We start from the raw sequence: 22,289 nt of genomic DNA, 5'->3' as shown, positions 1-22,289 counted from the left end.
ATGACCCGAGCCGAAGGCAGTCGCCCAACCAACTGAGCCACCCAGGCGCCCCAGGCTGGGGTTCCTGAATAGCTTCCTCTCCCATCTCTGAATCATATGCCTGCCTTCCTGGGTCCCAACTCACCCTCGAGGCCAGGTTTCCTTCCAAAATCAAACTAATTGATTTATGATTGTTCCTGATGCCTAGATTGTCAGTGCCTTGCGGACAGGGACTGAGTCCTTCTTGTTCACTACCACATTCCCAGTACCTACCCCAAAGTTTGGCACATAATAAATATCTGATGAATGAATGAATGACAATGACAGACACTGCTTCAGTTTCAACTCCCCTCTACCCCAGTTTGGATCACAGATACTTGCCCATGGGTAGGCCCTTTCTCTGGGCTTTGTCTTGTAGGTGTAGGCGACTCCTAGCCCTGGGGAGGGCAGGGAAGATTGCCTGGTTGGAGTAGATGACAAGGAGGGGTCTGTTCTGGGTGAGGGGAGGGTAAAGATGAGCAGCTTTCAGAGAGGAAAGGATTATGACTGAATAAGGAAGGTGCTAGATCAAAGGTAGAGTTGGGGTCTCTGGTATTTCCTCATGGCTTGAATCTCTGCTGAACAGCCTTAATAAGAGCCAGGATTTCCTGAGTTCTTTGCACCAGTCCCTGTCTAAGCACTTTGCATATAACACTTCACAGAATTAATGTTCTTGATTATCCGACAACTGTATGAAATGTGTATTCTTGCCCCATTTTAAGGATGAGAAAATGGAGGTACAGAGAGAGTAAGTAACCTGCCAAGGGCAACACAGCTAATAATGGCAAAGGCTGGATTCAAATCCACACAATCAAATGTCAAAGCTCCTTATGCCAAAAAGGGCTTAACTGGCAGGCCCTGCAGCCTCTTTTGTCACTCAACCTCTTTACACCTCAGTCTGCTCATACGTTAAGAGTGCTTGACTCCCTGTCTCCCAGCATTCTCATGAGTATTGGAGGAGAGTACACAGTAGGTATTGAATATGTGGGACTCGCCTGGTGCAACACATTCCCTTTCACGGCCAAGTGTTAAGGTTCTGCTGCTTGGACTGGAAGTCTGGAGGCCAGAGAAAATTAGATTTCTGGCTTGACCCAGCCTGGGGGAGAGACGCTGGTGTAGGGCAGGAGCCATGTCCTTTCCCCTCTCCATTTCCAGCTCCGCAGTGGGCTCACATTTCCCTTAGCCCAGGAGGACTACGTGCCCCAGGGAGGTCTAGGGATCAGCCACATGGACTCCCTGTTCCCATTTCCCATCAGTCCTCCCCCCCTCTCTAGGGAACAGGTGTGTCTGAGCGGGGACTGGAAGAAGAGACTGATCGCTGGATGACTAGCCTTGGGTGAGTGGGATCTGGCTGTCCCTTCGCCCACCCACACACCCTTCCTTATCTCATGGTGGAAGGGGGTTTGCTCCGGGTCTCCTGGCTGTTCTCTCATCTTGGAAGCATTTTTTAAAAGGAGGCCCTGAGTGACAACTGACAGGCCTCTCATGGTTTCCTCTGGGTGCTGAATCACTCCCTGATGCTTGTGATCACAAGCCCTCCTTTCCCCAGTGAGAAAACTTCCTTCCTTCTCTGGGCATATTGCCCACTCTTACCCATTGGGCTGCCTGGAGCCCCTGCCAGGCCTCATGGCTTGCAGACACCCTCTTACAGATTGCCCAGAAACACTATTCTCCTGACCCCAAGCCTCTGTGGGTGTAGAGGGTGAAGTGAGTGACTTCTACAAAGTATGCAGGGTTGGGGGGGTGAAGTGGGAGAGCTAACCTGTTAAATGCCCACTACATGCAGGGCACCATGCTAAGTGCTAGTCATTGCCTCCTTCGGTTCTCACAAAAGCCATATGAGTTGGTTATATTATTATCACTATTTGATAGAGTAGGATGTGGGGCTCAGAGAATTTGACAATGTGGCCCCAAATCCAAGCTGATAGTGGTGGATGTGCGATTCAAATCCAAGGCTGATTCCTGGGTCCCCTGAACCGAGCTGAGGCTGGAATAGTGGGCCAAATCATGAAGGGCCTTGTCTTTCAATGGTTAAGTCACAAATGAGGTGGAAGTTTGTTAATGTCTGTGACCTGAATTGGGCAAAAGGCTCAGACTGAGGCAGGAAAAAACTTTTCACATGGCAGATCTCAGCACTTTCAGCTTTGTCATGCCCACCCGTCCACTGGACTCCAGGCACCTCTGGGGACTGAGGAGAGGATTTCCTCAGAGCGCCTCGGCTGGAGCGGTGAGCTCTGTCATGACAAATGGGTGCAATTACAGAACTCGCTGAGGGTTAGCTTCATGTGATGGAAAAGAAACCAAATGCCTCTGAAGTGTCCTGCTGTGCCCAACCCTCTCTCGATCCTTACTGGTAGGTTTAGTAATAACAACAACCATTGCTCCAATTGATTGTGAACTCGTTTAAGGGGTGAACACAGCATTAAGCACTTTAAACATATTAGTTCGTTTAATCCTTACAACCATTCCGTGGGTATACTATAATTATTAACATTTTAGATGGGGAGATGGAGGTTCGTTGAAGCTAATTTTGCCTTGGCTGGTGGCAGTTAGGATTAGAACACACCTCTATGGTTTTTGGTCCTAATCGTTACATTGTACTGCCTCTGACACTCATTCTGTCAGCCAGCCATTCCCTGAGGGTGTGAGGGACTCAAAGTTTTTAACTACTGCCCGGATAGAACTCCTCCATTCAACTGTGAGCCTCTTGACGGTCCTGTGAAGCAAGCAGAGCACACTATTATTATCCTTGTTTTATGGACGAGAAAAATGATGCTCATTAAAGTCAAAAGACCTGTCAAAAGTCACACAGCCGGTAAGTGGCAGAGCCAAACATGGTTTTAAGGTCTCCTGTCAGACTATAGAGTGCTCTTTCCGGTACACCGTAAAATTCACACGACTCGTACCTTTAAACGCACCACGTAAATAGGGTAAGTGGAGCAGAGCGGTAGGTGACTGCGCATGCGCACACTCCAAGCACAGCTCAGCCCGAGGGCAGTGCCAGCCACGTGTTCCCAGGTGCCAACGCGAAACCGAACGCGAAAACGAGATCTCGGTAAACGTGCACAAGTTCTGGCGAATAAGAACTGACTCTTGCAGAGTCACGGGACTAGACCTAGAAAACTACATTTCCCAGAAGCAGCTTGGAGCTGGACGCCTCTGCTGGATGACGTAGTTCCGGAAAGGCAGGCGCCGGATAGGCTGCGGAGAGGAAGTGGGCCGTTCTAAGCATCCGGGGTCCTGGCCTATTTCCGGTAGGGTCGGTGGACGCGGCGGCTGAGGCGGTGCGAGACCGGCGTTGTCTACTGAGCTTTTCCAGGCGTGAGCAGACATGGCGGCGGCTTTTCGGAAGGCGGCTAAATCCCGGCAGCGGGAACACCGAGAGCGAAGCCAGGTAGGACCGCACAGGCCCCACAAGCGCCGGCCCGTGGCCTCGTGTGCTACCCTCGCTCTCTCCCTCTCTCCACCTGCGGGCCCTGGTTCCTTGTGTACGTCGAGGGGGCATGTAAATATAAGCAAGTGTGTCCTAACGACGCCGGCGTGCCTAGGGCGGAGCCTCGCGGCCTGGCGAGGTGGGGGGTTGTTATTCTCACTCTGGAAGGAACACGGGCTGTCTTGCGAGGTTTCATTGAGGGAATTGGGTGAGACACTGTGTGTAAAGTGCTTGACCTTCTGGGGGGAAGGTGAGGTCAAAGCGCACACCGGCTGGAACTGGAACCCCCATCTGTGGGCGTTCAGCCCTGTCCGCTGCGTAAGGGGGCTGTGACCGAAGAAATTGGTGATGATAACGTTGTTAACACCGTCAGGCGTGGGCTTTGTGCAAAATCCATGAAGATCTTCCACATACGCTTTTTGTTTATGTCTCACACTGTAATTTTGTTTTTTTGTTTTTTTCCATCCCCATTATACAGATGAGGAAGCTGAGGTCCCAGGAGCTGAAGTGACTTGCCGAGTCACAAACACCAAATTCAGGTGGATAAACAGTTGTAGGACTTCTGTGGAGGGTGTGTCTGTGTTGAGGAGGTTGAATAGAAATTAGTTAAGTATATGAAGAATCAGTGTATCCATTCCACTGTGCTTAGAAATTACATCATAACCAATCCAGAAAGGCCCTTAGGCATATCTGGTCCAACTTCATTTCGCAGTTGGGGAAGAGAGAGAGGAGGACGCGACCAAAGTTGTGTTGCTGACTGATGGGATGGAACTAAGGCCTCTTGACCACAGTTCAGTCTTGCTGCCCAGACATTTATTGTGCACTTATTGTGTGCTCCGTGGTGTGCTGGGAGCAATAGTGTAATTTGCCACCTTGTTTGAGCCTATTTGTGGACCTGTGTAAAAGTAGTGATAGAAATTGTTGTGAGCCGGAGCCAGATAAAGTGCTGTCAAATTTACTGTCATCTCATTTAACTCTCGACACTGTGTGGATGTAGGTATTACTATTTTCTCACATTTGCAGATAGGGAAACTAAGGCTCAGATAGATTAACTTGCCCAAAGACGTACAGCGGTAGCTGGCAAGCAGCAAAGCCAGGAATCAGGCTGCATGTTTTGAATCCAGGGGCCACTAAAAGATGAATAAAGAGGCACCTTTATAAGAGATGGCACATGAAAAATGCCAAATGAAGAATTTGAAGTGGAAGAGTAGCGATGATGAGGGAAAGCATCACGATGGAACTTGCTGGACTTGAAAGGCAATGATAACAGCTTTTTGAGCACTTACAGGATGCTAGGTACAGCCCAACAGCTGTACAGGATTATGTCATTTAAATCTACAGCATGTCTGTGAGGTGGATTGTTATCCTCATTTTCCAAATGAGGACTCTGATGCTTAAAAAGATTGAATAATGTGTCCAAAGTCACAGTTGTAGGTAGTTGATTTGGATTAACAGAGAAGACAGGGCTTCTGTGGCTGGCCATAAGCATGACATGGTCATGTCTGAGTAGGAATAGAGGGTGTTTGTGGGAGAGGTGAGGAGAAGGCCATCCTGGCGAGGCGGGTAAACGTGTTGGTAAGAGCACTCCATGTTTGGGTCAAGTTTGGACTTTATCCTGTAGATCCTTCACTGAGGTGGTGGGTGCGATACCAAAGATGTTTTGTATGGAGAGGGTAGGTGTACTTAGGTGAGCTATTTCAGATGCAGTGCTAGGTCTCCTATAATACAGATCCCTTTGAATTAGTGTTTTTGTATTTTTTGGGTAGATACCCGGTAGTGCGATTCCTGGATCATAGGGTAGTTCCATGTTTAACTTTTGAGGAACCTCCATACTGTTTTCCATAGTGGCTGCACCAGTTTGCATTCCTAGCAACACTGCAAGAGGGTTCCTTTCTCTCCATATCCTCACCAACACCTGTTTCTTGTGTTTTGTTTGTTGTGGTTTTTTTTTTTTGGTTTGTTTTGTTTTTAGTTCTGGTGTTATTTTAATTATTGAGTAATTTATTGCATCATTTCAAGGATAAAAAATGTGACTTAAAAATCTCATCTAAATTATTAGACGAGTTGAAACGTAGAGAAGTGTATGTACTTCTTCAAAAATTGAGATTATTCAGGGGCGCCTGGGTGGCTCAGTTGTTAAGCGTCTGCCTTCGGCTCAGGTCATGATCCCAGAGTCCTGGGATCGAGCCCCGCATAGGGCTCCCTGCCCAGCGGGAAGTCTGCTTCTCCCTCTCCCACTCCCCTTGCTTGTGTTCTCTCTCTCGCTGTGTCTCTCTCTGTCAAATAAATAAATAAAATCTTTAAAAAAAATTGAGATTATTCAGAGCAGAAGAGGAGGCAGTCTCGTGTGGTGGGGAAGAGCACAGACTGTGGCCGCATATGGAATGGGTTCTAGTTCTAGCTTTGCCAATTATTCTGTGTTCTTGGGCAAGCCTCATTCCCCTTTTGGAAAATTGGGGTAACAGTTGTGTGTTTTATCTACTTCCCTTGTTTGTTGTGGGGATTAAATGAGATTGTATGTAACAAGCATAGCAGATTGCTTTGTAACAGAGTAAGCGCTTAATAAACGTGGCCTGTTATGTGGGCAGAAACATCTAGCACAGACAGACATGTATTAATTGCTCAACAAATAGCTTGTAGAAAGATAATACCAAGATGTAATCCTTGTGCCTTCCATGCTATCCAAGTTCTGTGTCAGAGAAAGTATTTTGTGTCACACTTGGTTTTTTCTCTCATACTTCTTACCAAAGGTATAATAGTAACAGTAATGTGCTGGGTACCTGCTTTGTGCCAGGCCATGTGCAGGCACTACCACTCACAGACGCTCATTTAATCCTCATGAATAACCATGAGAAGCAGGTACAGCTATTCTCATTTTATAGTTAGGAAACAGCAGCTCAGAGAAGTTAAGTGACTTGCCCAAGGTCACAGGTTGTTAAGAGGTAAAGCTTGGATTTGAACCCCCTTCTCCAGACTAAATTTAGTGCCCTTGCCACAGTTGCCTCCCTGTCATTATGTTTTCCCTTCATAGTATTTTGTAAACCCTTGGATTAAGTCTGTAGTAATTTTAGTACAGCTGGCAACTGCTTGCTTAGTGCCGAGTCATTGTTGCCTCTCTCTGTCCTTAATAGGCCAGGAAGCCTACTATGGCAGTGCTTGTGACCTCTCTGGTGTCTGTATGGTACCTCTCATCCTGGGGCAGAGCCCAGTTGGGGGAGGGGAGGGAACAGGGTAGCACGTTGGCTCCAAGGACATGGATTTACTGAGCACTCCAGAGACTCTTGTTCCTGTCAGGTGTCATGTTGATTTGGGTATGTGTTTGCTGAGGGAACTAAGCACTTTTTTTTTCCTTTTGTCTTCTAGCCCGGCTTTCGAAAACATCTGGGCCTGTTGGAGAAAAAGAAAGATTACAAACTTCGTGCAGAGTGAGTTCAGTGTTCTGGTAGGGTTGCTGCCAAGAAAGCTGACAGCTTCCCTGCACTGCAGCTGAATTGCCCAAGTGTCTGACAGGGGATAATTTCTTGCCATTGATAAAATGGCCAAAACTCTGGCAACCTGTCACATACTTGTCTGTGACCCTAAACGTCTCTCTTTGTTTGGGCAGAGCGTAATTTATTTAACTGTAGTTGCATTGTGAAATTTTTTTTTTTTATTATGTTGCTCTAGTTAGTTTTCTCAGAGTGGCTTTGATTTGTTCCTGCCTTGGTGTTTGAGCCAAAAGCTGAATCTTTTTTTCTCTCTTTTTTTGAAATGCAAGATATAATCTAAAATTCCAGTTGTTGAGTCTCTCACATCACTGCGTGTGTCGTGTGGAATGAAGAGATGTGAAAGATGGATTCATAAGACTGAGCGTGGGTGATAATGAACTCTGAAAACATTTTATAAAACAATTACCCCCATTCTTCTCCTTTAGCACTTTATATGCAGAATACTTTATAATTGTTTGTTAACCATGCTATGCTTGTCAGCTGAGGTCCTTTTGTGCTCCTGGTACAGATGGTGATGGATTAAGTGGATTGCTCTGGGTCCCAGAGTTTTTAAGGCTAATAATGATAACTGAGTGCTGTTATTGCACCAGGCAGTGTTCTAGGAGACTTGCAATTTTACACTTATGTATTCCTCCCAACAGCCTTCTGGGATGCTATTATTATCACACCCATTTTACAGATTAAATTGAGATACAGTTTGGTTAAATAACTTACCCAGGATTACTTAGCCAGAAATGGTGGAGTCCAGGTTTTCATCCAGATAGTCTGGCTCCAGAGTCATGATTCTAGTTAGTGTGCTCTGTTGCACTGTGGAGTTTCTGAATCTTATTTGGTCACTTGGTGCCCAAGCTTGCTTTAAAACCCTGTCTGATGAGCTTTAATGTGTGCTTTGTTTGGTGTGTCCCTGTAATGAGGTAAATGACACTAATAGATGTGAGATGTTAATTTCAGGTGAATCTTGGGTTAGGAGAGGAGCCTACAGAGACAGTAGCTCAACATCAGTGACTATGGAGTCTGGATCAAATCTAGTCATTGCTTTGGCTTTTTTGGGTTTCATTTTGTTTAAACTTTAGATGCTTGTAAAGTTTGCTCATTGTGGGTTTTTTGTTTTTGTTTTTGCTATGAACCTCATTTAACCTTTTAGTGACTACCGGAAAAAGCAGGAATACCTCAGAGCTCTACGGAAGAAGGCTCTTGAAAAAAATCCAGATGAATTCTACTATAAAATGACTCGGGTTAAACTCCAGGTGGGTGCCTTATGGATCAGTTGGTATTCTGAGCTCCACGTCATTAAAGGAAATAAGGATGGGGGAAGAGATGGAGAGGAAGGATCCTTGGCCTTTATTTAGCCCTTCTCCAGTTGGTCCAGGTGTTCTTGGTCAGTATCCAAGGCAAACTGCCCCTTCCTGAACAGCATGCATTTCTGCTCTGGAATCTGAGTTGTCTTATGCTTGGAGCTGTTCTTAGAGTGGATGAGAATGGATGACAGGGTGCTAAATTGAACATGCATCTCAGGGGCTTAGTGCATTGGACCGCTGTGGCATATGGCATTTGGTTGTCTTTGTTCCAATCATGGGCTATGTTAACGACTTATTCGTGATTTTAATTTAATAGGGAATGTATGTCTTAAATTTGGTTTTTAGGATGGAGTTCACGTTATTAAGGAGACTAAGGAAGAAGTAACTCCAGAACAACTCAAACTGATGAGAACCCAGGATGTCAAATACATAGAAATGAAAAGGGTTGCAGAAGCTAAGGTAATAATTGGAACCCTTTGTTCTGTTGTATTTTTGTTATTTAAGAAAAATGCAAATTCACTGGTCTCAAATTATAAGTTGATTTCTTCTGGCATTTACAGACTTAAAGTACTTCTTGATGGTGATAATGATTTAGAAGTATAGTCAGTATGGTGGAGTGGAAAGAGTTCAAGTTTGGAAATGAGACTCACTTAGGTTTGAATTCTGGCTCTGCCATTTATTAGCCCCATGATTATGGACAAATTAACCTTTTTGAGAGATTGGTTCCTCATTTCTATTTCATGGGAATGTTAAGTGAGTTTTGTGGAATGTGTAGCCCAGTACGTGACGTGTGGTTGGTGCTTGGTAAATTTTAGTCGTCTTTTCCTTTAAAAGAATGAGGCACATTTTTTGGTGGCTCGTGATAATGATGTGAAATGGTTTAAACTTGGGCACATTCATTTCTGATACCCTGGACGAACCCAATGTAAAATGAGATCATGTTCTGTATTCTAGAAAATTGAAAGACTAAAATCAGAGCTCCATCTGCTGGATTTCCAGGGGAAGCAGCAGAATAAGCATGTATTTTTTTTTGACACCAAAAAGGAAGGTATGAAATGTTTGAGGGTTTCTGGGACAGTCTAGCATGTTGGTCTGTGTTTGGTGTTAGATGGTGCCTTAAGAATTGTCTTGACTTTCAGTTGAGCAGTTTGATGTTGCCACTCACCTGCGAACAGCCCCGGAACTAGTTGACAGAGTCTTTAACAGACCCACAATAGAGACCTTGCAGAAGGAGAAAGTGAAGGGGGTTACCCAGCAGACTCGACTGAAGGTAATTTCCTCCGTTGTTTTTCGGGTCTGAGCTTAGGAGAATCTAGGGTTTGTTTGTTTGTTTTGGGTTTTGTTTTTTGTTTTTGTTTTGTTTTTTTTCCACTGCGTTTACTACAGTAATTTGAGGAAAACTCATGAAGTTCCCTTAGAAAAGTGGAAGGAAGATTTGATGATGGGGATGGGAGTGGAGGAGGGTTCTTTTTTTGTTGTTGTCCCTTGGTTTTTAAGGTTGGGGGACTTGTGGCCTAGTGGTGGGCAGCTTAGGGTGTGGCTTTTAGATTTGCATTTGAATCCCACCTCTCACTCTGGGCTTTGTGCTTTTAAGGCTTGTGACTGATGCAGAGAGAGGAGGGGACACTGAAGATTAAGGGATTTGGTATATTCTGATATTGAATCTTTAGCAGCAAATATATATCTCAAAAAGTCTTTACATATTATGCATCTTTTTTAAAGATTTTATTTATTTGACAGAGAGCGACAAAGCGAGAGAAGGAACACAGGCAGGGAGAGTGGGAGAGGGAGAAGCAGGCTTCCTGCTGAGCAGGGAGCCTGATGTAGGGCTCAATCCCAGACCCCAGGATCATGACCTGAGCCGAAGGCAGACACTTAACGACTGAGCCACCCACGCGCCCCCATATTAAGCATTTGTAACCAAAATCTTGTATTGACTTTTCTTTATGGTGCTTTCCGTAGCTGGAACTGGGTTTGTGCAGAAGACATGCTTTTTCTCAAAGCCTTCTGGAGTTGAACTCTCACTTCTGACTGATTGATTTAAAAAAATGCTGTCAATGTGTTTTAAGCAGACAGCTGTTCTGTTTTGATTTGAATCATTTACACCGCATCAGCTTTGCTTCCAATGTTTAATTTCACAGCAGTTTCTCTAGCTCAGAGGCAGCTAAACTTGCTGTAGTAATATAAATACCCCTAATTAGTTTGACTATATTGGGTAATCCCATAAATTTGACAGTCTGTGTAATAAAGTGAAAACAAAAGCTGTCTGAAACCACTGCTGTGAGACTGTGCTAGAATTGGTGAATTGTTTAAATCTGAAGCCCAGTAATAGTCCCCTCTTGTAGATAACACTTCCAGCTGAGGAGCCGGCTGACTAGTGTTCTCATGATAACCCTGTTTGTCAATTAGTTGTATTTTCAATTAGCTGTGTCACTAACACTTCTCAAGTGTTGTGGTAGTCCCTAAAGAGATTAGTGCTCCAAACAGAGTAGTTCACCAACATGCCTTTTGAGAAGTTGGGAAGGTTTGGATCTTGCCATTTTTGTCGAGTGGTATTGTTTCTTTCAGTTGTTTTGTTGAGAGCAAAAATATTTTCATTAAGACTACTGGTGGGTGGATTGCAAGGGAATTTTTAACCTGTAACTTGGAGGGGTGGGCAGTCTGTGGATGGGCTTTAGGAAGTCTGAACGCTCTCTTTCCACACTGACGTTTTGTGCAAATAGGTATATATGTTCGCACAGATTTGTACCAACACACATACATATTTATTTTAAGGAAGAATCCAAAGCTTTCATGAGTTTCTCAGGGGTTTATGATTCCCCCAAATTTAAGGACCACTGGCCTTTGAGGGGTATTCAGCAGGGAGTATTCTCAGGTCAACTTCTACCGAAAAAGTCCTTCTCTCTGAGTTCTGTGGTTCTCAGACACCAGCACACTGCCCAGTGGCCTTTCTGTCCTTTGTTCACATTGTGTCGGGTTTCCAGGACTGGTTCATTCCTGCATTGCCTTAGGTAACTGGGACGCTCACACAGAGGTTGAACAGCTTAGTGTAGTAGTGGAAAGATTCCTGGGATCCGTGAGACTCGCGGGACAGTCCTGACTCTGTTCCAGGTGAACCACGTGTCCCTGGGCAAGTCTCCAAGGTTCTGTTTAGCTCTAGAATGTGGTGTTCCTAAAATGGACAACTTTATAGTCCCTTGTTGTGTTGATTCTGAGTAAGAAGGGAGTTGATGAAACCATTTATGCGTTTGGACTTAAGTGGATTAAAAAGCAGTTTTTTATTCCTTTTTATCTTGTTAATTTTATTGAAAATGTGTGTTTCTTCCACAGCGGATAGCTAAAGAAAGGCAAAAGCAGTATAACTGCCTGACACAGCGGATTGAACGTGAGAAGAAATTGTTTGTTATTGCACAGAAAATTCAAACACGCAAAGATCTTCTGGTGAGGAGAGAGAGCCTTAGCCCTTCCTTTTTGTTTTTTTTTCCCTTCCCCTTGTAAAGGTCTTAACTGGAACTGGATTTCAGCTGTGTGTAAATCAACCCCAGTGAAAATGTCTGCTCCTCAGGGGCAGTGGTTTGAGCCAGTGTCTATTACTCTGACAGTGTTGAAATGTTCCTTGATTAAGAAGGGTAATAAGGGGCTTATTAGTCAGTGCTTTGGACCAGCAAAGGGTAGGATCAGGTAGCATATGAACTTTATAGCTTATGAGCAGCTATGTGTAACATTTAAATAGGTTAACAAAACAGTGTATTGGTGTTTAAAAATAGACAACATTGTGTAGTTAAATAGCACAGCTAGGGATTATACGATGCCCCGTTCATATTCTTGTCGTTCCTTTAAATGTCAGATTCTTCAGCTTTGCAGATCATTCAGATCTGCCTTTCTCAGCAAGGGTTCCGTGTGAGAATGTGCCCTACAAAAAAATGATTTGAGTACCTCTCTCCTCAGTTTTTCCAAGATCTTCTACACACTAGGAGCATTCTAGATTCCCAGGAGAGAAAATGATTCATTGCATCTGGGGATACTTTAGGGTTGTGGGCCTTGTCTCTCCTGCACTTTGAGAAGGGCTAAATTAGGGCCTTTCTAATAGGTAGTTTATTAACCTTCCTGTTTTACAAAATGCTCTCCTGCTATTTACTGGTAACCTTTTTACTCTTTTGTAGGATAAAACTCAGAAGGTGAAGGTGAAGAAACAAACAGTGAACTCTCCAGCTATTTACAAATTCCAGAGTCGTCGAAAACGTTGAAGTGGTATAGATAAGCTTTGTCATTCCACATGGAGAATAATTCTGTTTTTTCCCCCAGTAACTTCACATTCCAGTAGTCTGAACGACATGTTTTTTTCTGTTTGTAACTTTATTATAGATCTGGCATTTGATACGTTTCTGTGAATAACATTAAAGCCCCTTCCCTTGTCTTACTGTTTTTGGGGTATGAAATCAGTCTTATTTTTATATACCTGTATATTTTCTTCACGATGAAAGTTATATAATCTCATTATGGCAAATTTGGAATGAACTCATCTCTAATCCCAATACTCACTGAAGAACACCAAGTAGTTATCAGTGCTAGGAGCTGGGGTATTGGAGGTGAACAATAATGTGAACGTTCTGGTTTATTCCCTCCATTCTGTAAAGGCATGTTCTGTTTTTTTTTGCTTTATTTTTGTGTTTTGTAGTTACAATTATAGCAAACAATTTCATATCCTTTTTACTTAAATTAGCCCTTCCATTTTGTTATATCACTAAATTTTTTAAAAGTAATATATGTTCACAGTAAAAATTAAAATATTTTTATTGTTTGCATGTTTTATGTAGTGGGTAGACTGATTTTACCCTCCTTCCTTCTGTGTTTATTAGATACTCAGATGGCTTCATAAATTAGCAAAGGAGGAATTTTTTTCTCTTACACTTTATAGGTACAGATAGAAACCCACAGTGGCACCTCCTTATTGATGAAGCTCAGATCAGACAGATCTGGCTCTCTGTTCCTGCCCTCTGCACTTCTGGCCAACTCATGATTCCAAGGCTATAAATGGCTCGATACAGGCCTTTGCCCTGGAGATAGGGACTCCAGGGCATGTGTAGCAGCTTTCTTCCCAGAGTCTCACCCTTCCCTGCCCATGTAGGGGTGGTAGGCTGAGGCTGTCAAGACAGGACTGAGCATGCTTGGAGCAAATGTGGGAGGAACAGGGTTCTGGGAGGCTTGCTTACACGTCACCCTCGGGGGGGGGGGGGGAACAGCTGGGCCCGGATTTTAAAGAGGGAGGGAGGAAGGAAGGAAGGAAGAAAAATCATCATTAAAACTTAATATGTTCCTATGACTGCTAGGGTCCTGTACAAAGCCTAAAATGAAAGCCTGTTTCCTTAGGGTGTACCCAGTGGGATTTAGATCTGGGAGCCCTGGAAAATAGGAAGAAGGGCTGGGGAATAGAAGCTTAGCAGCTTTTGCCTTAAGGAAGGAAGTGCTTCCCAGTCTGTGTGTTTACTTCTTGGGGAGGTGGGGTGAGCTAAGTACATGTTGATGGTCTTATGACATGGGGATCTGGGGGGCTGAGTCCTGAGCCAGGGAAGGGACTTATCCCATGGGTGTTGGACAGAGGGGTGGGAGGACTGAGCAGCAGTCTGTTCCTGGCACAGAACAGCTTGATACTGCTGCTCTGGCTCTGTCCCTTGTCCCTACTGGGTAGGAGGTAAGGAGTATACCTAATGCCTTTTTTTGGAAGCTTACATTTACACAAAGGTACATACACTTGATCGGGTCTCACATTAATAGACATACAAGATACGTAGAGCTCAGGCTTCATAAACACAGGTGCATGCACATCTATTTGCTCTCTGGTACATGAACACACCACCAGGGTTTCACGTCCACAGGTGACGCGAAGTCCTCACATGTTCTATAGGTACACAGTGATGCTTGAAGAGGCATGTGCACAGGCCAAATGGAGCAGGAAAGTCCATCTCTTGGAGTCCCGTAAGTGCCAGGGTGGAGGTAGAGAGCTTTAAGGGGATAAAACTAGCTGTCCTGAATTGCTGTTACACTGAGGGCCATCTCTGAGGCCCAAGGAGAGATTGGCTGCCCCTTGAGATTAACCCAAGACAGATGCTCCAGCCTCATGGGTCCTGAAAACAGGCCAGGACTTTATGCTTTGGTGCTCAGTGGGACCTCAGACTCCTGGCTCATTGCTTGGGAAGGGGAGAGACTGTTGTTTCCTTAGGATCCACCCTTCCAGGCCCAACGGCTGGTTTGGGCTCTTGGTAGCAACCTGCTCTGGCTGGGCCAAGGGGAATGAATGTGGGCAGCCTATGGAGGTGGAAAGCATTTCTCTGAGTCAGAACTTGTGTGGTTCAGGTCTCTTGTACAAGTGAGGTCTCCAAAGTATCAGTTACAATAGCTGATGTGGAGCACCCAGGTCTTCCCAGCAGAGAACCCAACTATCCTGCCTTAGTCCTACTCTGTTGCCCCTTCTTAGAGCCCTTCTGACTCAAGCCGGAGAGTGTCAAGCCCCAGCTTTATTCTTGGATTCAATCTTTTTTTTGACTCTGGAGGGAATGGATTCCTGGCAACAGGGTAGGAAAAGGCCCAGTAGGTGGAGCTGCTGCCCCTTTGCTGGGGTTATTTCTCTGGGTGCTGGTGTCTACCCTCTTAGCACTCTTGGCTTCTGTTGGAAGCATCCTGTGCTCCATTGGTGCTTACTGCCTATTTATTTACTGGATTTAATGCCATAGCTCTTGGGAAAAAAGATTTTCTCCACGCCTGTTCCCCCACTTTGAGATTAGTGTGACCCCAAAACAAGGACTGGGCAGGAAAGGGCTTTCCCCTCACATTTCTAGTGAGGCCCATGGAGGAAGCTTGTCACTGAGTCCCACATGGAGGGTGGTTCCACCGGGAAATGGTAGGGGTCTCCCCACGTGCAGTCGTGAGGGTTTGTGTCTAGCTCGCTGTCTTTCCCCTGCTGCTGGCTGTGGGGCAGTGAACAATTAGAGCTGCACGTCCTCCAGCAGGGAAGGCAGCCAGTAGACGCAGACTTGCTCTGCCTGCCTGTGGAGGCCGGTGAGGCCAGGGCCTGTTGGGACTTGAACTGGTGAGGCAAGTGGGTGTGCGGTGCTGGCCTCCATCCTCAAGCTCTCCCAGCGCGTCGGTTCACAGCCTTGTGCACAGGGTGTTGGGCAAGGGGGGGCGGGCGAAGCTTGGGTGGGAGTCTTGGCCCAAAGTCCCAGGTGAGTTGAGGAGTTGGGGGTGGACCTGGAGTACTGTTGGGGCTGAGCTGGCAGGTTTCTTGGGCTTGGGCGGCTGCCTCCTGGGGTGAGAGGGTGCGCGCGCTCTTGCTGAGCCGGTCACCGGGCCTCCCTGTCGGTGGGGCTCCCACCCAGCTCTGTGGGTCTGTCTCATCAGAAAGTGCAGGGAAGAATTGGAGAGAAGCTTCAAAGCCCCAAGAGGCAGCGCTGGCTTTCCCAAGTCCACCCCTTAGAGTGTGGAAGCTCAAGAGGCTGCCCGGGTCATGTTTCTGCTTGTTCTTTCCTAAACTGCTCTGGTCGGAGAGGAAAAGAAAAAATCTCTCCGGCTTCTTCAGACTCCCTGTATGGAATCTCCATGTTCCTCATTCCTGGACCCACCATTGTTATATTTGGAGAGTTCTGTCTCCTTTGTATCTCTTGTAACCAAAGTTTACCTAGTTGTCTGTGTCCAGTCTTGTCTGCTTCACTTGATAGCCCTGATAATGACGAGAGCCGTTTCCTCTCTCGTGTCAGGGGAACAAAGTGCTTGGTGCTGGGGCTGTGGTACCATCCTGAGCGCCCTGCTTTAGTGGTAGTAGACGTTGGGCCAGAACAGAGCCCAGAACCTGGCTATTTCTAGGCAAGAGGAGTTGATCTGGGGGCTGCTGTGTTTGGGGTTAAGGGTGGGAAGGAAGCCCTTTCCATTCCTCCTGTTGTCTGTCACCTGACGGCCATGCTCAGATCATAAGTGTTAATGAAATTGTGGTGCCCCGGAGGCAGCTGGGCAGCACCCCCCCCCCCGCCATGAATCAGCCTGACTCATTTACAGCTTTCTCCCAGTTACCCCAAAGGCTTCTCTTTTGAGGTGACAAATGTGGGGGGTTGGTTTCAGGTTTCATGTTTTTACATTACTGAGTGGAAAAAAAACCTTTCCAAACCAAAAAAACACCCAAAAAACAAAAAAAAAACCCCAGCGTTTACAGCAGAAACAACATGTCCCGAGAGCACTGGAAATTTCCCCGTCCCCTCTCCTCAGCTGCTCAGCCACAGACACCAGTGACAGAGGGGTTAAGAGGTGGGGGTTGGAGCTAGGGCGAGTAGAGTGTTGGGGACAGCCCCTTTGGAGGTGGCAGCATTTGCTTTCCTGCTTAAAGGCAGGGGAGAGACTTTGCAGAGCCCTCTGGCTCTGGAGCCAATAGTATTGCCAAGGGACGGGGTCGGTCAGCTCAGGAGCGGCAGGGGCTGGGGAAGGAAGCCATCTCACATCTCTAGCTAATTTGATCCCAGGAGGTCGAGGGCAAGTCCCTCCCTTAGAGAGGGCTCTTTAGGTGGAATGGTAGGTGGGAAGCTGCAGGATCCATCTGGCACATGGAGACTGGGGGGCCACCCCCTCCTGTTACTGGCTGGTAGCATTATAAACCGCTCCCCGCCTGCCCCCCGACGGGCAGATGGCCTCCACGGCAGATGGAGACTAGGCCAGCGATGGCTGGGTGAGCTTTCCAGTCCCAGCCTGGCCTCTCTGGCTAATCAGACAATTGAGAGGGGCAGTGACAGGGCTAAGTGTGTGTGTGTGTGTGTGTGTGTAAGAGATGGGGTCCTGGCCTTGTTGGGCCATTCTGGGGAAGAGGTAAAGCGGGAACCTCAGATGCAATCAGTGGATCTTGGGGGCACACCCAGTTTCCCATGTAGAAGTGGCAGGTGCTCGGGGCCCTGACACTGCCCACCTGCCCGGGCTCCCAAAGCTGCCCCAGTTAGTTCTCAAGTGAAGGGGATGGTCCCTGGGGTGGGAGTGTCTGCTGCAGCTGGAGCCTGGTGGGCTTGGTGTAGACTCCCTGCTAGGCCCCCAGAGCTGGGCCTGGGCAGCGGCTCCTCCCAGAGGACGTGCCCGTTTATTATGCGCTCGGGCTCCCTCACTGTGCAGGCAGGCAGCGGCCTTCATTAGCGGAGGAGCTGGGGTCTGTTTTGGCTGCCTCATCAGCATCAGTGAACTGCGTCCCTGCGAGATTTGATACAATTTAATTAACCTAATTAAAAGCTCTGATTGCAGAGATGATTGGGGTAGCGCCAGCAGCGACTGCATATTTATAATGAGCTGCAAGGTGTGGGACCGCAGCCAAACGCCACGCATCCTAATGAGCGGGAGCTGAGAGCCAGGGAGCGGGAGAGGGAACGTTTATTTTTGGCAACAATGCCCAGTTCCTCCCTGCCAGGGAGTCAGAGACCCAGGGAGTGAGGATGGACCTGCCCACTGAGCTCTTCTAAGCAAGGTGGAAGCAGGAGTGTGTGCTCCCCGCGCGTTCCTGTGCCTTTGGACGCCCACATGAACGCACCGTGCCGTGTTCGCTGCTTGCGGAGTGGGGGGCTGGGACCCCAACAGTGCACTTTTGCTGCCTATCTCCATCTCTGGGAATCGGGCTGCCTTCTGAACCACGAGCCCTGGTTTGAGGAAATGGCTCAGTAGAACCACCTGGATTTTAAGACTTCGGGATCCCTGGGCTGTTCTCTCTGACTTGCCCAGGCAGATCTGGGCTGACAGGATTAGGCCAAGGGGCTGGGTGGGGGTCGGAAAAGGGGTCTGGATGTCCAAGAGACCCAGGGGAGGATCTTGGGCCTGGAGCAGACAGGAGAAACGGGAGAGATGAACCTCCAGCTCCTCTTGGAGCCCCACCTCCTCGCTGTCTTCCGAGGACGTTGTCCAGAGAGGGCTGCCTTCCCTGGACTCTCCTCTGCCACCGCTTCTGTCTGGGGAGTCTCAGTTTGTCTGACTCAGCGTTTCCGCTGTAAATCACATCTAATAATAACGAGAGTGAGGGCTGTGGCAGAGACGCTGGGGGTGAAGGGGGCGCCGGTGAGAAGGTGCACTGTGGTGTTAAGCAGGGAGGGTGGCAGGAATGCGGCCGGGGTTCTGGGAGCCACCATCAGAGGCCTTGAGGGGAAGAAGGTGGGAGCAGCCCCCCGCCCCCCATCCCTGCCCTGGGAGCTTGTGGAGGTCATTAGCTCATCCTGGCTGGCCCAGGCCCCCCCTCCCCCCAGTGCTCTGAATGCTGCCAGGACAAGATGAGATTTGTCCCTAGCCCACCTTGCAGAGCTGCAGCTGTTCAGCTCCCTTATCAATCTTCTCTGTGGGTTTAATCATCTCTCTGTCATCCTGCTGGGACAGCCCTCCCCTTCCTGGCCCCAGCTTTCCTCCAATCCCCCTCCCCCAGACACACCATCTTCCCTCTCCTGGACTTCCCTTCAGGAGACGGAGGGTGGGCCAGGGCGGCTTTGCCCCAGGTTTCGTCTCAGTGGGGGGGGGGGGGGCCGGGGGGTTCCCTGTTTTTGCAAGGGATAAGGGGTGGGTACAGGTGGTGCTGGCGAAGAATCTGTCCTAGCCAGGTCCCCGATATCTTTGGCTCCATGCCAGGCTGGGTAGGACAGGGTCTGGAGGTTGGCCATGAAGGCCTTGAGCCCAGATCCAAGAGATTCTTGTGTCGGTGCCGTATACGTCCCTTCCTTCTTCGGAAGAAGGCCAGCCCCTTGGGAGCTGTGTCCACCCACGGCCAGCCAGCCAGCCAGCTCTGGCCTCTTTCCCTGGGTGGGTCCTGTGGGGCCAGGCTCCATGGAGCCCTGTGGGACCAGGGGCCCGTGGGCAGGAACCACAAGCCCACAGCTTTGCGTGCATCTTGGGAAAAAGGGTGCCCAGGAGTCAATGGAGCCTGTGTTGTGGTCCAGGCTGGGAGCCAGGACGCAAGGAGCTCTGGGGCCCCTCCTAGTGCTGACGTGCAAGATGACCTTCAGGGCAACTCTTCAATCCTTTCTGCTTCACTCTCTTTCCCCTCCAGAGCATTTGGGGGAATGGGCAGGGAGGGGGTGACATGGGATGGTGTACGTGCCCCCTTGAAGGGAACATGAGGAAGAGGGCCCTTCCTCCCCCTATTCCGTGGCTCCCAGTCAGGCACTCTCAGTGCAAATGGAAAGCTGGCTTCTTCCCATTTCTCAGAAGGGAATGGAAAGTCCCAAAGAGGGATAGGATCCCAGGGAGCATCACCCAGGTAGGGGCTGAAAGACCCCACTCAGAGGGTCCCCTCAGGTGGAGACTATAGGTTCTGGAGGGGCACTGACTAGTCTTGGGCTGGAGGGGGCTGGTCCAGTTCAGCCCAAGGCTGGGCCCTGTAGGACAATGGCATGTTGATGAAGATTTGGTCCCGGCCTCACATGACTTGATGGGGGTGGATGGACTGCACGTGGCTGAGCCGCCGGGGCTGACCTTTGGTCGCTGGCTAGGGAAGAGAGGAAGCCATGAAGCTCTCCTGCCCACTCAGTGCCCTGGGCACCCTGCCACCCCCGCCCCAGGCACTGCCCTCTGGGCACACACATTCTGTCTTTACCTACCTTCTTTTAGTTTCTCCCTTCCCTTTCTCTTTGCTCCACTGTGTGTGTGTGTATTATGTATGTGTATGCATGTATGTGTGCGAGTGTGAGCAAGGAGGCACCCGGAGGATGAAGGACGGTGAGAGAAGAAACACCCAATCAAGGATGGACCTAGTTTCAGCTGTGGGGACACCACCAGCATAGGGCCCACACATGGGCATGCATGTGTGTCTGTGCACGTGTCTTCAGGGGAGGGGTGGACACGTGTGCCCATGGAGAGGGCAACAGTTCCTCCCCTGGCTTACCGTATGACCTGTGTCGTCTGTGGGAGAGGGGGTGACTTCTCTGGTCAGCATCTCCACCTCCTGCTGGAGCCACATCCTCCTCTCTGGCACAGGGCCAGGGGGGCACTTTCAAAAGGAAAAAGGAAGACTTCTTTTGGGTGGTGTAATTATTATGATCAATGGAGTTAACAAAAATTACCATTCAGTGAGGAGGCAAGGTACGTGCACACACACGTGTGCACCAACACATACACATGTGCCCAGTAAGAGCTACACACAGACAAGGGTATGCGGAGGGAGAGTCCAGATACAGAGAGACAGGGAGATACTCATACGCACACCTCTGACTGTTAAATGGGGTTATCTGTCCTCTTCCTCACCAAGATGCTCAGGTGGATGTAGCAAAGGGGGCTATCTCAGGAGAGTCTTCCCTGAAGTCTCCAAGGGGTTGGGGGCCAAGGCCTCTGAGCTGGGACAAAGCCACTACGAATGACTTGATACAGCGGTTTGAAAGGGAGCCCGTGGTCTGACTTTGGCAAATAACATTACAAACATTACATGAAGGTTTTTAAATGAGCTCTCCTTTGTGGGGAGCCCCATACAATTTTTCTTTCTCTGGGGCTAGTCTACCCTGCACCCCTTTGGTGGCCCTGGTACTATGTGGAGGGAAGTTAAATTTCCAGACCTGGGATTAGATGGGGATGAGTGCCCGGATATTGGCACGAGGAGGCCTGTGGGTGAGAAGGGGATGGCATGTGTGACCTCACACTTATTCTCTAGGCATCTCTCAAATTAACAGCTTTGAGTGGTTTGGCTGAGGAGCATTTCTGGACATTTCCACCTCCTTCTCCTCTATTCCCTTTTTTTGTCCCCCCTCACTCCCCCCCCCAGTATAGTTCTGTTAATCCCATCGGATGCTAGGGAGATAGTGCAGGAATGGTCCTTAGCACTGAAGCAGAAAGGACAGAGCTTGGAGGGGCTGGGACGGAGGCTGGGGCTGAGGTTGGCACGGGGCACAGCGGGGCTGAGGCTGAGGTTGGAGCTGGGATTTGAAGCTGAAGCCAAGTAGAGCATGGACTAAGGTGGGGTTGTTGGAGGTTGGGTTGGCAGAACATCTCTTTCAGTCTTGACAGGATTCTGAGAAGCCTATTTTTGGAGTCCAAGGCAGATGTTCTCCCCCAGTGAAGAGAATGTTTGGTGTCTGCTCTCCCCTTGGAGGGGCGGGATAGATCCCCTCCCCCTGCTCCCCTCAGCTAAGCAGAGTCATACATCACCAAGGGGCCGGGGCTCCCTAGATGTATTGCCCTAATACGTCGCTATAGCAACCCCACTCGAATCCTGCATTATTCTAATGTGGTCCCCCTCCCCACTGTGATGTATAGCTTGGGTCTCAGAGTTGCAGGGCTCCTTCTCTGAGTCTGCTCCAAGTACCCCAGGGATGGGTGGGTCAGAGGCTGGCTTGGCTTCTTTGGGCCCTGTCTTGCTTCTCTTCACCCCAGGCACGGGATCCTTTGTGAGGCTGGGTGTGGAGATGGGGTCTGGCCCATTGGCCCACCCACCCGCCTGCCCAGAGAGGGGAACCGGCAGGCCATGTGTCCTGGCCCTGGCACACGAGTGCCTGACGCACCGACCCACGCCAGGCTGCCCGGCCTGGGGACCTGAGGCCTTGGGGTTGGGGGCCAGGGCAGGACAATGGCTGCATTCCTGCTGTGAGCTACAGGCCCCCATTGTTCCTGTGGACACTGCCTACTTGAGGGCTGTGATTCTGGCCCTCACCCCATGGGGGGCGTAGGATGCTCCCTGGACCACTCCCCCGCGGGACCATAGAGGGGTGATTCATGGGGTGGCCAGGGCATAGCAAGCCCCAGCTGTGCCCAGATTCTGGGGGGTGGGAGGGGGAGGCGACTAAGGGTTGTTTGTGTCGGGGGGTGTGGCGGGTGTTGAATAGTCAGAGGACTCTGGGCCATGGACACCAACCACGTCATCTTCTACCCCTCCTCATGTGTGGGCCGCTCAGAGAGGCCCCATTGTCAGAGGGGCAGGCCCACCCAGGCTAGAAGGGAAGCAATACTTGAGAGGGGCCACCTCAGAGCTGAGAGAATCCGTAGACCACCCCTCACACTACACTGGTGGGGAAATTGAGGTCAGAGAAAATGGCAGGGACTTACTTAAGGTCACACAGCTAGGTGGTGACA

At 48.8% G+C, this 22,289-nt stretch overlaps 1 protein-coding gene across 1 annotated transcript; it reads left to right on the top strand.

Annotated features, from left to right (window-relative positions):
• Window positions 1–3,235: 3,235 nt before the first annotated feature.
• Window positions 3,236–13,034, top strand: UTP11 (UTP11 small subunit processome component). The gene is made up of 8 exons (XM_032432715.1): window positions 3,236–3,412; window positions 6,815–6,876; window positions 8,084–8,186; window positions 8,583–8,696; window positions 9,192–9,285; window positions 9,377–9,507; window positions 11,568–11,678; window positions 12,401–13,034. The coding sequence occupies exons 1-8, from the start codon at window positions 3,350–3,352 to the stop codon at window positions 12,482–12,484; spliced, it is 762 nt and encodes a 253-aa protein (XP_032288606.1). The 5' UTR covers window positions 3,236–3,349; the 3' UTR covers window positions 12,485–13,034.
• The last annotated feature ends 9,255 nt before the right edge of the window (window positions 13,035–22,289 follow it).

This window comes from Phoca vitulina, unplaced genomic scaffold, assembly GCF_004348235.1.
Source record: "Phoca vitulina isolate PV1807 unplaced genomic scaffold, GSC_HSeal_1.0 scaffold2, whole genome shotgun sequence".
In the NCBI taxonomy this organism is placed as follows: Eukaryota; Metazoa; Chordata; class Mammalia; order Carnivora; family Phocidae; genus Phoca; species Phoca vitulina.
Note: the sequence above shows the minus strand (reverse complement) of the source record. Positions and strands in the feature narration are given on the sequence as shown.